This window comes from Pararge aegeria, chromosome 10, assembly GCF_905163445.1.
Source record: "Pararge aegeria chromosome 10, ilParAegt1.1, whole genome shotgun sequence".
Classification (NCBI taxonomy): Eukaryota; Metazoa; Arthropoda; class Insecta; order Lepidoptera; family Nymphalidae; genus Pararge; species Pararge aegeria.
Window position 1 is genome coordinate 1124009 of NC_053189.1, and position 17492 is coordinate 1141500.

General features: G+C 35.9%; 1 protein-coding gene across 1 annotated transcript in view; it reads left to right on the top strand.

Annotated features, from left to right (window-relative positions):
* The window catches only part of LOC120626878 (homeobox protein Hox-B1b-like), a 67815-nt gene extending 55434 nt beyond the window's left edge, over positions 1 to 12381 (top strand). The window contains exon 2 of the mRNA XM_039894661.1: positions 11772 to 12381. Coding sequence (XP_039750595.1) covers positions 11772 to 12163 — 392 coding nt within the window. The 3' untranslated portion in view covers positions 12164 to 12381. The remainder of the gene's footprint in view (positions 1 to 11771) is intronic.
* Positions 12382 to 17492: the final 5111 nt, after the last annotated feature.

Here is a 17492-nt window from a genome sequence, read left to right on the forward strand (position 1 = left end):
GGTATTGTTTATTTTTAGTTAAAGAATTTTCATTATCAGCCCTGAGTTAGGAAATTGGTGTCTCGAAGAGCACGTTAAGCCGTCGGTCCCGGTTATTATCACTTGTGATGATAGTCGTTAGGGCCCAACAACGCGCACTGGAGTTGCGTGGTAAGGCTATGCTATAAAAACATCTTCCGTATGAAGAAAGAACAAGCCCGGCGCTCAGTAGTAGGACTTAATAGGCTGCAGATGAGGATGATTTTTATATTATATGGACTCTAGACTCGTCACTGGCTAGTTCCACGCCACGTCTGCGTTCGCAGATCGGCGTAAATATAAAAGCAGTATTTTTTCTGTTCGCCGGCGGTGATCCGTCACCCTGTCGCCTGTCGGGTAATACCGGGATGAAATTATTAATACTTTGCTGCAGCCACCCCGCACCCTGCCTTCCCACCACACCCCCGTACCGTGGCCTGTCACGATTATATTAGGGTTTTTACTTGATTTTACATATATTTTTTGCCGGGGAAAATGGTGTGCTCAGGTCCCTACTGACTTTTATTAACACAGAGTTAGAACATTATTGTTCTATCTATCGATACATTTGCGTTGACTAAAGTATAACTGATTTCTAAATTTCACCGCTTAAAAGATACCCTTAAAGTTTGGCCATTAGATACGAGTATAACGCCTCCTGGTCACATAATCTTTAGCTTGAGGATACAGAAGGTTTTTGAGGGAATAGTTACTTACTTTGAATAAGTGTAAGAACAATTATTCACTGTAAAGTCAACATGTCCTGAGGATGCTCCGGAAGATCTGTTTGGTGTATAGTATTAATACAAATTCTGCTGCTTTTCGCAGAGTAAATAATAAGTCTCGTAAAACTCGGTAATGATTGAAAAAACATCCCTTGATTGTTGGAAGCTTTATTAATAGTTGCAGTTGGTGAAGTCACGTTTATGAGACCTTCGCGTCCATCCCTCGTCGAGATAATCCTTTCGACCCCTAACAAGGCAATCTGTTACTTTGTAACATTTGTTCGCTGGAACCATTCGGTTAGCGGAAATTAATTTGTGTTATTGGACACACTTTATTACACTTTCTGATGCATACAAACCGAAAAACGAGGTAATTTAAACCAATACTACGGAAACATAGAACATTAAGCAGGATATACAAGGTATTGGCGCAGTGGGCTGCGACCCTGTTTTCTGAGTTTAAGGCCGAGGGTTCGATACCCCATACTGGAAATGTTTTTAGAAGATATTTTATGTATGTTAAAGGTTATGTTGAGAAAGCTCATCATCATATCAACCCAGTGCGGATTGGTGGACTCCACACATTTTTGAGAGCATAATGTAGAACTCACGATGTTTTCCTTCACCGTTGAAGCAAGTGATATTTTAATTACTTAAAACGCACATAACTTAGAAAAGCTAGAGGTGCGTGCTAGGACTCTAACTCGAAGTCCCGAAAGTGAAGTCGAGCTCCCACCCATTGCGCTATCACCGCTTTACTAAGTGCTATACTAAAAGCAAATTTCTAGAAAACGGGTTTCAGAAAAAGAATGAATTGAATAAATATTAAAGTCTTATTCCCAATGATAAAACATAAAAAAACGGACACATAACTTTATGTCGCTATTCTTGCAATATCAAGCCTCAAATACGGAATGATAGTACTTATTTGATGCAACGCGGCATTCTAAACGTCACAGATTTTAACTAGCGAGTGGAATCAGCTTGTATATTAAAAAAAAGGTCGTACGTATATCAAAACTAGCCCGCATCGTTCGTTCAAACACGCCGTATTGACACTCGCAGCATCAGCACCAACCCGTTGGCAGATCACACGCGCCGCCGGTGCGGCTGTCCGGCTGTTTGCGTAATGCCCACTCATTCCGATCTATTTCCACTGCCCGTTACTGAAGATACGTCACGTTTATCACACTACAAGATAGCCTGCCATCTCACCAACTTGTTAGTGATGATACAGTCTATGAGGTTACTACGCGGCATCGTACCGGAACGCTAGAACATTTAGTGGCACGTCTTTGTCATTAGGGCGGTAACTATTCACGATCGAAGCCCCTACCCAAATCTTCTTAAATATTTAAAATGGATAATTTCAGACTCCGTGGGAAATTATGATTTGCATGTTAAAATTAAATATTTGATATTTCTTCCAAGTTAAGAAACTTAAAAAAAAGATAATGTAGTTTTGGAAAAGACAGCGGCAGTTAAAGTAATACGTTAAACTAAATATTTGACGGTAATCGGATACGGCATAGATGATAAGCCGGCTAGACTGTGCTAAAAATTAATTTATAAAATGTTTTTAGAAGATATTTTATGTAACTCCATGATATAATGTCTTTAACAATTAATCAAATATATTGAATTCTATGATATTTAAGTACACGTAGTAAGGACAGTTCAACGGTGAAGGATAACATTGTGATGAAACCTCCCTGAGGTAACATGCCTGAGAGTTCTCAATAATGTTCTTGAGAAGTGTGAAATCCACCAATCCACAATGAGCCAGCGAGATGGACTACGGCGTCAACCCTTCTCTTATATCTGGCAAGACATGAAAGTTGAGCGATATGCTTCCTTGTTATGAATACCTTACATTTTAGTTACTAATATATTTGTAACGTCGCATAAGAACATAAAGAAAACCCTCGAGGAAGTTAAAAAAAAAATTACACGCGGCAGAAGTGAAACTTCTGTAAAGTAGCCTACGACGGATAGATATGGGTAGTATATTTGTTTTTTTCCCGTGACTAATTTCCGTTTCCTCAAATTTCATATTACAAAGATCCTAAAGCAGTTATCAAAGTGACGTCGAAACCAAAACTGTTTCACTTTTGTCTACAATGGAAACTAACTCGTCAAATGGTCTGCGTGCGCTCACGCAAGCCTATGCCAATATTGACAGTGACGCAAAACCAAAGACAAACTCTTCTGTTTCGTCTGTGGCCTGCGACCATGCTCCATGCTGCTGGCATTGTGCGCCGGTGTCGCGTTTCTTTGTTTTATATCCACTCCAAGGATTCTTGTTTATGGATTCAATATTTAGTCCTAATATTTGTTTACTTTAAGATTAATATTAAAGCTGTGTTTATAGTATTAGAGATCAAATCAGTAGGATGTGAATATGAATGAATACACTTTTATTGTAACAGGAAAATTGAATATAATATGTTTACACAATGCAAATTCGCGACCCTTTCACGATGTATCCCTTCCAGGCAACCAATGGATATGATGCAGAATGGAAATATTCTAAAATACTCAGAATACATAAAAGATTTATTTTATATTCGGGCAGAGCTTGCTTCTTCAAATACTTTTTACAAAAAAGAACAGACTATGTCATACGATTAAAAAGCAAGAAATAAATATTTTGCTACAACATTTAAAGTCGGTGCCAAGTCAAATTACTCGTACTTTTCGATAGCAAACTTTGAAAATACACAAATGTCTTTAGGTGTCCTTATAATATTTGAAGATATATCTCTCAATTTTAATTTACCAACTATCTAAACATTACTAATGGATTATCAAAGCTAATTTTACTATAATGTAACTTAGGAATAATTCGGCTGATGTATAGGAAATCCATAATACATTATAAAAATTAAGCCTAATGCTATACTTCGCGAACCGCAGGAGAATCTGTATGGTGTAATTTATAATTTCTTCAATCCGTATCCAAATAATTTTTAGCAATTATTCATTGTAAAGTCAACATCTCCTGAGGATGCTCCGGTTTCGGAGCGAAACGTGCGTGGAGGGTACATTGCCGAGGACCTGTTGGTGTTTACGGATTGAAGAAATTATAAATTACACCATACAGATTCTCCCGCTGTTCAAGAAGTATAGCAAATTAAGCTTAATTTTCATAATAGCTAAGAATGGTTTCCACTTCTCAGTTTTTAACAGATAACGATATATTTCGCTTTGAATTTCCGGTTTTTATTTTTAAATTATCTAAGTCGTATGCTTAGTTGGTTAAGGGATAGGTAAAAAATTATATGTGTACTATACGTTTTCCACAGCGAATAGAAAGCGATCCTCTCGTCAAAGGCGCCGCGTGTTTGTATGTTTGTCTGTAACAGAAGAAGGCCGGTGCGACACCACTAATCCATTACGCGATTGTTTGCACTGCGTAGCTTGCATGATTTTGCTTTCGATCTTCCGTTGTTTTGAACCCTTGGGTTATTACGCAATACCCATCGCTAAAAGGCAAATAATGTTTTAGATAAAAGCGGCGATGGCTTGGTGGTTGGTTTTAGGGGGACCTAGCTACATCTCTGGCAAGTACCTCTGCTTCTCCGCTTTAAAATATCACTTGCTTAAACAGTTAAGTCGACCTATAAACTTTGATCATGCGAATCCTTTCGTGCAAAATCTAAAGAAATATGTAACAGTGGCTTCGCGATATTTTTGTAATAATACCTACCTATACTCCTAGCCCGCCTAGTCGGTATCAATGCAGTGTAGTACCGGAACGCTCAATTGTTTAGCGGCGCGTTATCGCCGAGAAGGTAGTGTTTAATAGCAACGGCCTACGGCTCCCAGAGAAAGTTCAGCAATTATGAAATCTGAAACTGTATTTGCTGGGCATTGAACCTGGTACCTCCCACTAGTAAGACCACAGCGCTCATAATGCGCAAGGAAGGTTGAAACGTCTTTAAGAGACTTATAGATTAAACTTGATTCGTCATTAGAGCTGTTTAGATGTTTAAACAGAGGTATATACTTATATATATTTACCTGCACTATTGTTATTGATAAGTAAGCTTACACCCAACTCTTCTTATTATGTAAACAATCTTTCTATAATTTTTTACTGCAAATATCGTATTGAAAACATAAAAAATAATAAAAGTATACACTCTTAAAGAATACCTATCTCTTTTTATATTGATTGTTTTGTTTATTTTAACGTATTACACATTTTTATTACAAACTAAAATTAATATTTATAATAAACTAGCTGTTGCCCGCGACTTCGTCTGCGTTTGATTTTGTTTTTTGAGTATTCAGTATCGCTAAGCCTTAAATGAGTATAGTTGTATATACATATAACATGTGACTGTCAATTAATTATAGACAAATAATTTGCAATAAAATAAAATTGTGACTTTACTTAAAGATCTAAGCTATCCTATCTCTTAAGTTGGACCAGACTGCTCACGGTGTGCCAATTTAATTTAAAATCGGTTCAGTAGTTTAGGAGTCCATCGCGGACAAACATCGTGACAGGAGATTTATATATATTAAGATATAAGCCGTCATACTGTTCACTGCATGGTACCCAAAATGCTGGCGATATTGCCCCTTTGTATAGCTGTATAGCTGCTTTGTTTTGACGTATTAGTATTTCTTCTTTTTTTAAAACATACTTTACATAGTGAGTCTACCAATCCGCACTGGGCCAGCGTGGTGGACTACGGCTTTAACCCCTTCTTATTGTGGGAGGGGACCCGTGCCCTGTAGTGGGCCGGTAATGGGTCGATACACTGGACTTTACATAAATAAGTAATGAAAAGACTGTTACATATAAATCGAACTCACCTCACCGAAAGTGAGGTCAAAATCCTAACCACTAGGTTATCACCGCTTCAATTAAAATCTCCATAACCAACCGATTTCCTTGTTTATCTCTCACGATGTTTTCCCTCACGTACCTACTTAAAGACGCACATAAACGGACTCCATCCCCTCGTTTGTGACGTTGTTGTCCTAACCACTAGGCTATATATACGCTGTTAGATTTATATACTTATAATACATAACCATTCAGTTTTTCTTTTATTATTACTAACCTTGTTAATGCCATAGTGATAAGCTCACAAATGAAAAAAAACCTACAGGAAAAAATGTTAATACTTCTGTGAGACAATAATACAAGCAGGTTTTCAAAACAAATGGCAACAATGCTAAATAGCTACCAATATTTATAAATAAGTAAATGGTTAAGAAAAAAAAAACATTTAACACTAATTACTACTACGATTTATATATAAATAATAAAATCGACTGGGAATACATAAATTGCTAACTCTGTATTTTTTTTTATTACTAGAAGATACTAATTATACTAATAACTATTTAATCACCAATTATAACCTATTAATTTTTTTTAACATACTCATTAGGTATATTGGACTTTAATTTTAATCGATCGATTTATTTATTAATACTTAATGGAATTTAATTAATCATTTTATATCATTTACACGAGAAGTTAAAAAAAAAAAACAGCATATACCTGTATATGCGTGATATGTATCACGATAATCTTAAACTGGCACCTATTCAGAGCAAAAGTCGCATAAAGAAGGTCTCTGTCAACATTTGAAAGGATATATAGAGAATTTAGTTAGAAAAATAAAGGATTATATACTATATAATCCCGCCGCAACAGCAGTAATCCATTACACGGCATTGCGTATAGATAGAGAATACGGCGATAATTACCTACATTTGTAAACTTAAAACTAAAGCTATTATGGAGGCGAGATTTCCTAATGCGTTTTTCCATCGTTTCCATTGTTTGGGCGATGGTTTTCCACTTACAATCACGTGGGTTATCACTTGGTCTGTTATTTATTACTTTATAAAAAAAAAACTTAGTGCTGGCCTTAGACTCACAGAGTCTAAAAACATAACTCACTAAGTCAGAATTTCCACAGATGATGATAACGTAAATCGCGTAAGCATTTTCCACAGATAAAAATAACATTAATCGCATAAGATTTGTTACGCTTGATTGTGGTTCATTCGTCTATGGGTAGGGATTTAGGTATTCTCAATTATTAAACGAAACCAAAATCCATGAGCATTTACATTTAAACGCCAATTCCTCAATTGAGCAACTCCATTTACCAATAACCCCTTATTTACCGCCCAATGCGGGCTACATCGCACCATCAATAACCTCAACGTCTGAATTACGAGTTATTTGGCGCGTTATTCAATCAGCCTGATTGTCGAACAACGCTGCTCATGTACATTGTCAACGCCCTATATGAAAAAAAAGATTGTAATAACACGTACTGTACAAAGCGTATCCAACTAACTTAAAAGCGACAGAGACGGCAATAATGTAAGTGAGACATTCTCTATGGCTTTAAGCAGTACCCATCTCTTTCGTGACCGATGTTCAAATTGGACACGTCGCACAGACAATGGTGTGCGTAAAAAAAAACTCGAATTCCAAATTCGGATGTCTGACAGTTAAATGACAGCTAGGGGAGCGCGAGTGGATGTCATTGGTCGAAAATTGGACAATGCGGCAGATGCGTCGTTTTTTTCGCTGCAACACCGCCGCCATATTTGCCTAAATTCTTTACCGAAAAATGGGTGTACATAGAACAAAAAAAAAGCAACAGCTGATGTCTCCATTTGCTATGGAGTTGACATTTGATACATGCGATTACGCATTGGAAAGGTGTTTTTAATTTATAATGCTTTAAATTGTTTTTTTTAAAAACTGGTAGTTTATAAACTTTTGTTTGTGTCGGAAATAAGCATTAGTTATAATTTAATTTCTCACTATCCCACTATGCAACGGAAAGAAGGGTTATATACTTACGCTTAGAATTATCGTTTTATTGTAATATAAATGTATTGTAATCATTGTATATCAAAATTTAAAATAATCCGAAACGTAGAAAAAAAGTAAGTAAGATTATTAAAAATACTATGTAAGTAAAAAAGTATTTTATATAATAAAGGATTTGATACCTCCTTAAAATCCTTGGGATATATTAATCATTAAGGTAGCTAGAGACTCGTAGCTATAAACTTAAATTTTAAGTTAGTTTAAGTAGTTAAAGTTTAAATGAAAATAATTAAACAATACTAAACTTTTTTTACTCCCCTTAACGGCGGGACTGCTGTTACAGGCTTTTGATGATGATCCCAGCTGTGGGGTAGTACTGAGAATTCCTTGACAAAAAACAAGACACTTAGCAATATTGTCAGACCCGGTAATAGAAGCCCTGATCCTAGTGAAATTTGCTAAGTGCTAGGCTATTGGGTGACAGATATTAACGTACCTGCCTAAAATTAAAAAAACAGAACAAACAAGCCTGCAATATCGTAATCCCGTAATCCCGCCGGCCGCTCCCGACCCAATATCGCTGATACGCGCTGAGAGGTTTGCAATCCACTCACCAATATCACCTGTAATGTATTACAAAGCGTCCTCCATAGTTTTTTTGTAAGGTAAAAGTTAACTGGTAAAACTCATCACATAAGGAAAAAGCGTTATGCCCCCTCCTTACTGTTCCGCCCGTAGTAGTTCGGATATATTATTATGTCTGGTGGGAGGCTTCGGCCGTGGCTAGTTAACACCCTACCAACAAAGACGTGCCGCTAAGCGATTTAGTGTTCCGGTGCGATGTCGCTTGGAAACCGATTAGGGGTATGACTACCATACTCCCTAAGAGGTTGGCCCGCTACCATCTTAGACTGCATCATCACTTAGGTGAGATTGCAGTCAAGGGCTAACTTGTATTTGAATAAAATAAGAAAATAAAAAATTACAATTTCCCAAATTGCCCCTACCGCGGTCAAACCTGCGATGACCTATACGCTAGAGCGGTCGAGAAGGTGTCCAAGGATGCATAGGATTTTAACTTCTTAAATGTTGAGCAAATAAAAAACTATCATGTACCTACTGATTTTAAAAATGAGGCATTTGTATTGCTCCGATGAGGCGTAAAAAGTGAAACGCTAAACATAACCCCGCAGTCAAGAGCCAGCTCGCTCTGGCCGCGCCGGTTGACAGACAGACACGTAGAACTCAATCCGTGTTTACTTTTCTACAATAATAAACGTCAAAACTTCACGTTTACCATGAAGCGACTGCAGCTTAGGCACTTTTGCGCCACGGGGCGTCTTCGCTTAAGGTGCGGTTCGCGGAGGACAGTGGCCTCCATTATAAATTTACTGCACTAACTGTATCTATACAAATCAGAGTATATAGCTTTTAAAACGAACACGAATTTTTGAGTTTTTGAGAGACGCTTTGATAAATATGGAAATACAGATGTATGTACTTCCTACAGACCTAAAACTTTAAATTGATTATGAAAGAATTGGTAGGGAAAACTTCCTTAATAGAAATTTTATACTAATTGGCAAAAAAAATACTCTTGAATCGAAAAAAAATAATAATAACAACGTAATATTGGAAAACAAAACACATAATATACGCGTAAAACATGGCATCAAAAAAAATGCTGTAAATTGGAATTCAACGCGCATCCACAAACGAAGTGCATCCTGCTAATTACTTATTACTGCTACTGTTGTTCTTAGAATAAATATCCACCAAGTACAATCTTGTAGGACTCTGACATAAGCAATATGTAGGTTGCAGTTTTAGGAGCTACAATAATAGGAGTAAGTAACCTAACCTAACAAAGAATCGCTAAAATATTTTATTTGTCTAATGATAATGTAAAATGATATGTAAAAAGTTTATATTAATAAAATAGCGATCCGCCATAACAGACACACGGCTAATTAAAACTTATGACATCACGTCTATATAAACATAATTTGGCACCGCCTGAACTTCGAAAATCTTTGCATATTTCAAGTATTTTCTGATTTCAAACTATCAGTTGCTAAGTTTTTTGGTTTCTATAATCTTTAGCTATGGAAGAAGGACTAACTAGTAAGAGTTCAGGAGTGTGCTAAAAAAATATCTGTTTCTACAAAACGCACCTTAAGAGCCAATATTTGAATATCTTTTATCTTTTCCCTCCGGAATTAGAAAAAATTGACACCTGTCATTGTTCCCGAGACACGAGCTCCCACGGACATTTCTTTGTAATACCGTAAAAAGATATTTGAAGCAATGAGGCTCGTAACAACAAACAAGAACCTGCCATTGCAAACATTTTCATATTTCTTCGAGCAAAAAAAAATAGCGTGTTATAGAATGTTTTTGTTAAATAATAATTGACGTAGGTATTAAGCAAATGGTCCATCAATAGACGCAATGGTTAGTGGAAAACAATTAAATAAATAAATATACTACGACAATACACTCATCGCCATCTAGCCCCAAAGTAAGCGAAGCTTGTGTTATGGGTACTAAGATGACTGATGAATATTTTTATGAATATAATACACATAAATACTTATAATATACAGATATACACCCAGACACTGAAAAACATCCATGCTCATCACACAAACACTTTTCAGTTGTGGGAATCGAACCCACGGCCTTGGACTCAGAAAGCAGGGTCGCTGCACACTGCGCCAACCGGCTGTCAAAATTGCCTGTAAACAGAGCAGCACTTCGCAAGACATGGAAGTAACAGGCCGTTAAGCCGCCCTGTTTCCGGAACCGGACCGGTGGCAGAAAAAGCATGACAGTTGTCCTACCCCCGGCCGCACTCTGTCACAAAATCTATCTAAACCTGCTAATTATTGAGTAATAATTGTGAGAGTTCTGCATAATGTTCTTAAGATGTATGGAGTCCACCAACCCGCACTGGGCCAGCGTGGTGGACTACGACCTTAACCCCTTCTCATTGTGGGAGGAGACTCGTGCTCCGTAGTACCGGTAATGGGTTGAGATGATGATTACGATGAATTGAGCTTTCATTATCTTGTCTTAGCTTTGTTTATATCTATAGAGTGGAAATTATGAGGGAAATATTAAGTTAGTTTTTCGATATTTTTTTTGACAAAGATTGGTTACAATTGAACCTGTAAGAGGTATCGCCGTTCTTTAAACCTGAAAGTCATATGTATTATATTGGTTTCTACGCGGCATCGTACAGGAACGCTTAATCTCTAGCTTCCAATTAAATACATCAAAATATTTTACCTACGATTTACAAACAAGAGCTTGTTGAACACAAGCGCATGTTCGCTATTCCAAATAAATAATCTTAACGTTCTAGGCCTATCTAGTCTTATTAGCTCTTTCGATAAACTTATGTGAAAAAAAATATGTACAAGCTTACAACTTTTTATGTAGACATGAACTTTAAACAAGAACTTTATATATGTGTAATTGTCGTGGGAGTTCTACAACAATACAGATTGTATCCCATGGACATTCTGATATCGAAGTTTTCTACTTCCCATAGCTACTTCATTAATACAATATTTTTGATTGTAACAAGTTTCAATAAAAATAGCATTTTATAAATATGAACTCGCACGGTTTAGCCACCTTAATTACGCCTTAGTCACTGCAATCTTGACACCATTAACTAAGTACATGAATATACTTACTTCGAATCTTAAAATCATGAATCAATGTCCGGGAAGATCTCGATTTTATTTTCCGATTTAAAAAGGCTTAAAAAGCATTTTTTTATACAACACACCTGAGGTTCCTTAAATAATGATTATAGATTTATAATTAAAAAGCAAAACCGTCAACAATGTTTAAATAAGCTATGAGCGAGTGTATTTATTGTAAATCTCAACATCTCAACAAATCGAAATCTAAGGCTCTTTTGCTATTGGCTAAATATAGTTTTAAGTAAAACGTCATCAATTTAGGAAATAACACAATCGCTTTGTTTCCCATGTTTTCCGTATCGCAATTGATGTCATTGGAATATTTTTATGGTGCGTTAGCTCAAATTACATATGTTGTCTCATATCTAATAGTGGATAAGTGTCAAATTACAAAGCACTGCACTCGTCGGATTTTTGCGATGATTCAGCAATAAACCAATCCAAGATTCGGTTTTACTTCACATTCTAATCATGCTCTTTCTTTCATTCCAGCGCCCAAACTGATGATCCCGCCAACGGACTTCGTGACTCAAGGTGTGCTTGGGAGTCCACAGGACGGCCTGCGCACCCCGACGGGCAACCAGATGTTAGCCAACCCCCTCCTCAACCTAAACAATACAGGAAGAACCAACTTCACGAACAAACAACTAACGGAACTCGAGAAAGAGTTCCATTTCAACAAATATCTCACCAGAGCGAGGAGGATAGAAATAGCGTCCGCCCTGCAACTGAACGAGACACAAGTCAAAATATGGTTCCAGAATCGACGAATGAAACAAAAGAAGAGAATCAAAGAAGGTCTCATCGTGGCGCCCGAAGTAGCACCCTCCACTTCCCATCCTAACGCAGTAGGCTCAAATGAAAACAGTCGCGAGTCCAGCTAAACAATACTAGTACAACTTTTGTGTTACAAGACTATTTTCGAAGTGTTTTTGTGTTTTAGGGATTTTTGTTTTAATCACTACTGTAGGATATCGAAAATTTTATCAATCGATTAGCAATAATGGCCAATGGTAAATAATAAATTTAACTTTCAAAGTTATTACGAGTTCGAGATAGCTTGCAAGTACATTTTAATATTAGGATCAATCAAAATTGTAGAAAGTCGTACATTGTAGAAGTGTATTTTAAATAACTGAACGGTGTTTCTTATTTAACACACTTTTAAACACCACGGTATTCTCAATCTTCTTAACCGTTCTTATTACGTGCCTTTACGTAATAAGAACGGTATAAGTCAAAATAATAAGTATAAGGCAAAATTTGCTTTATTCAGGCCAAGATAAATACTTGGGTTTTTTCCATCTATTTACTCTACGATTCGCATACAAATAACCCATTTCTTAAATATCATGCTTGCTAATTTTTTCAGCGGCGTTGTTCGTAAAATATGTTTTTAGGACCACCATAATTAAGAGAGAGAATTCCTCGGTCCTCCAAGTTATTTTGTCTCGTTAAGATCCGTTTCAAAAACTAAACAATAAGAAATTGTTGGCAAAATTCGGAAGAGTCCCGGAGACGGATTTCAATACCACATTGGGCACAGTTTTCCAATGTGGGTACTTTCCAGACGAAAAGAGAAAGATGACATTTCGCAGTGACGCGGATAAAATTTCTAACTTACGATCATAATTGCTATACGAGACATGATATCAAAAACTTACCTACTTACTAGTTTTAAAGAAAAAAAAATTAAAACGATTATTTATTAAAATTGTAGTATCAATTTCGCTAAGAACCTAAGTAGTCAATATTAGAGGCATGTTATTTTGTATTTTTAAAATGTATTTTAACGAGCTTCATGAAGTTTCTGAGATTGCAAAGTTAAGATTATTTTTTAAACATTGTTTAAATATAAGTTAATCGTTAATACTGTAAATTGTTGTGCGATTATGTAATGGATAACTCATTTTTCTAATTTATTCTTTTTTATTACAATTGTTTTAAAACATTAAACGCTTTCGCAGTTAAGTATAATTTATATGACGTCATTAAACCAAAGCTCATGTTCTTTATTTATTTAGGTAAGGTCAGCAGCTAACTTGAGAACCTTTTGGTTCGAAAGTGAATTATTGGAAAAAAGCTTCTTAATAATTTTAAACTGAAAATTATTTACCATAGCCTGGTACTTAAATGGTAATCATTTTATGTTAACTCACAATCACGGAATACAAAGAAATGAAATAGTAAAAGAATACAAAAAATAAAGGGCCGCAAAAATAACGAGTTATTGTAAATATATCATTGTACTTACTTATGTATATGCACCACGTTAAATTAAAGAAATAAAATAATGTCTCAAATCTTTACTATAAACGGGCAAATTCTTCCAATGGTTTAAGAAAACATTAAAACTCAACAGCTCTGTAGTATAGAAAATTATGGAATGTCTGTTTATATTTAATGATAAATGATAAATAAGCTAAGTGTAGTTAGCCTCAATTATAATGTATTTACTCTTAACAGTGAAAACTTATGGCATATTCAGCTGCTGACCATATTAAATAGCATAGATTAGGTCATTTTCGACATAAAGGAAACCTGATAATATTAGGACAAAGGTTCAGAGGATTTGAAATAAGCGACATTTTCTCTCGCAACGCGTAGACTAGGACCTAGGATCTAGGATATTGGGACCTAACTCTGAAAAAGGTAAACGAGCGAGCGAGTGAAGTGGCGCCTGAGTCGCTGCACAGTCAGAGACAACGAGCCACTCAGGTTACTCATTGCCACAGAAAGGCATATCAACATGAAGTCTCATGTGCCTGTATTTACACCGGCAGCCAAGTACGGCACAAAGAAGTGCTATTTAGCGACAGAAAAAGCATGGTGGTAAGACTTCCCTGGACGAGCTCTATCAAAAAATGTTCCAAGTACTACTATTACCACGTACGTGTCTATAGGGGGCTCAGTAGTAGACTGATCGTCAGGGTTATCAAAACCTCAACTGCTTCTAAATATATATACATAATATACTACATATAACGCCTTTGCACCAATCAGCAGAAGAGACGATTTTTACGGATTTGTATGCAAAATAGCATTTATTTGTATAATAAGTTTTACACATGTATCTAAACGGTGTTTTTGGACAATTCTGTATTTCTCGTCTTGTCTGTCTCTGTTCGTCTTTGAGATGTTTCTATTAACCTTGCTCGCTTGCTCATCAAAAACATCCTAGATGTGCATTTAAAAAAAACACTTTAAAAATCTAGAAAGTTAATAAGGGTTAGGAAACTTCTTCACTTCCTCCTCTTTTCTTAAAATGAAAATGGCCCCATTTAGTGTAATAAGTAGGTAGTTTACTATTGTACAGGTGTCGTGCTATAATTTATCGCTAATACAATAAATGAATGAAATAAAATGTATATAAAATAGTTGCGGTAGATACGGTTGTGTGTAAATTTTTGTATCGTTAAGTATCTAATAACCTTTTGATTGTATCAATAAAATAATTATATCTATTTTCAATTAAACATTTTATTTTGTGTTATTTCTGTTCCGAAGGCCTTCGGTCCTTTTCAAACGTAAATCGTTAAAACCCTACATATAACTCTTTATAACTTATAACCCTATAACTTTATGATAATTAGTTTATGTGTTAGTTTGTAGTCATTCACATGTATATATTTTAACATTTTGGTAACGCCGGGAGTGTGTTCTTTTTTTTTCTTAATTCTAAGGTTGAATAGAAGCAGGCGTTACTTTGCGGATTTTCATGAGATATTATACAAATTAAGCTTAATTTGCTATACTCCACAAAAAGCAGGAGAATCTGTGTGGTGAAATTTATAATTTATTCTATCCTTATACTCCACACCAAATAGATCTTCGGCAATGTACCCTATACGCGTGTTTCGCTCCGAAACCGGAGCATCTTCAGGAGATGTTGACTTTACAATTAATAATTGTTAAGAAAAAATTCTAAGCTTGACTGGCAAAGATTATGCGAAAATGCCGCCTTTTGTATTTTATTTCGTCCTCCCACAATGAGAAGCGGTTAAGTCCACCACACTGGCCCATTGGTGGACTTCACACACCTTTGAGAACATTATGGAGAACTCTCAGGCATAAAGATTTCCTCACGATGCTTTGCTTCACCGTAGAAGCCAATGATTTTTTAATTGCTTTAAACGCACATAAGAAAAGTTAGATGTAATGTGATGTGATGTGATTCGAACTCGTTCTCCCGAAACTGAAGTCAAAGTCACTGGGCTATCACCGCTTCACCGGATGATCACTGGATGCTATAAATCAATTACTTGGTGTAATTAACCGTTGGTGTATTGGTTAAACGTCGGCTTCGCTTTTTGGGTAACCAAGTTCCATCATCAATTATGTGCATTTTAAACAACTCCTTTATTCTGAAGGAAAGCATCGTTAGGAAACCATCATCAACTATCGTTAGTTGCAACATAAGGCCATCTGGTCCCTTTTTAACTAAGTCAAGATCGGTTGAAGGGATCCTGGAGAAATCGAGGGGATTGTCGGTTCTTTCAAAAAAAATTAACGATTGCTTTTGTAGTAATTGTTTTTTTTATAAATATATAGATAAACGCTTGACTGCAACCACACCTGGTGGTAAGTGAATGATGCAGCGTAAGGTGGAGCGCGCTTACCTAGAATATGCCTAATATTTCAAATGCGAGTGTGCCTGTTTCTTTGTCACTTATCAGCTCGGCTCAGCTACAGTAATTATCTTTACGAAAGGTACAAATATACCAAATATCGGTATTTATCATTAACATTATAAGTTGGTAAAATAATAACAGTATACCTATTATTATTATTATTAAACTCTTTATTTGTATACCACAACATTTAAAATATAACAAAAACAGAAACATCGAAAGAAGTAGTAATACAAAAGGCGGCCTTATCGCTTAATAGCGATCTCTGCCAGGCAACCTTAGAATTAGGAAAAAAAAAGAAGAGGAGAATAGACTGCTGGTGGTACAAATATTAAAATACATACATGCAAATAACTACATGCCAATACATAAACTAGTGTGCACAAATAGATAAAAAGTAAATAATATAATAAATAAATAAATATAAAAATAAACTAATATATATAATAACAACACTTACATAATTAAATACTTTAACATGCAATAAATGAGTAAGTATATACATACTATTAAAAGTCGTTAACAATATAATGGGCCTTAACTGCTCTTTTAAATATCGCCAGTGATTTGGATCGTCGTATGCTCAATGGAAGCGCATTCCACAACTCCACAGCTCGTACGCTAAACGAACGCTTATAAAATTTTGTCCTATGATAAGGCATACACAGCGTCAGCGCACGGCACGATCTTACACCAGATTGCTCACCAAGAAAAGTGAACTTCTCTTTTAAATACGAGGGAGTATTTAGATGAAATAACACACAGTACAGAAGAGAAAGTACATGCATATCCCGGCGACGACGAATAGGAAGCCACTTGAGTTTTTGTCGAAATTCGGAAACATGGTCATATTTGCGAAGGCCAAATATGAACCGAATAGCAAGATTTTGAAGACGCTCAAGTTTATTAAGCTGATCCTCGGTCAGATTAAGAAAGCTTGCATCCGCATAATCAGTTTCGCACAACCTAATCTAAAAAAAACCTAACCAAACCTAATCGGTTTCGGCCAAAGAAATTTCACTTACGTTGGCGTATGGCTATACCAGAAAGCTGTGTGAAATCAGCCTGTAGTTATTTACTTTTAGTCGCGGTTTGGTTTGCACAGTGTCACCTTACAGAAATTAAATGTTTTACTATGTATTTCTATTGTATGAAATAAGCTATTACCCAATTTTGAAAAATTGTTTGTTTTAATATTAGGAATTACAAGGCCGCTTTTTGGTATTTTTTATTTTACCCTGTATATTATGCTTTACAGCTTTCAGTCTTCTCTGTTCGGTACTGATATTCAAATTAAAATTCAAATTCATTTATTTCAAGTAGGCCTACTTTATAAGCACTTTTGAAACGTCAAGTATCCATGTTTGTGTGACTCTACCACCGGTTCGGAAAGCAGATTCTACCGAGAAGAGCCGGCAAGAAACTCAGTAGTTGCTCTTTTCCAACATCAACATTTACAATCATTTTGCTATCTTGCGGGAGATGAGAGCGAGGCTGGCTGCTTCCATTCTACCTTGTCATTGAGGAATTCATCAAATGTATCGTAACCTCGCTGTACTAGATGCGTTTTTACACATTTTTT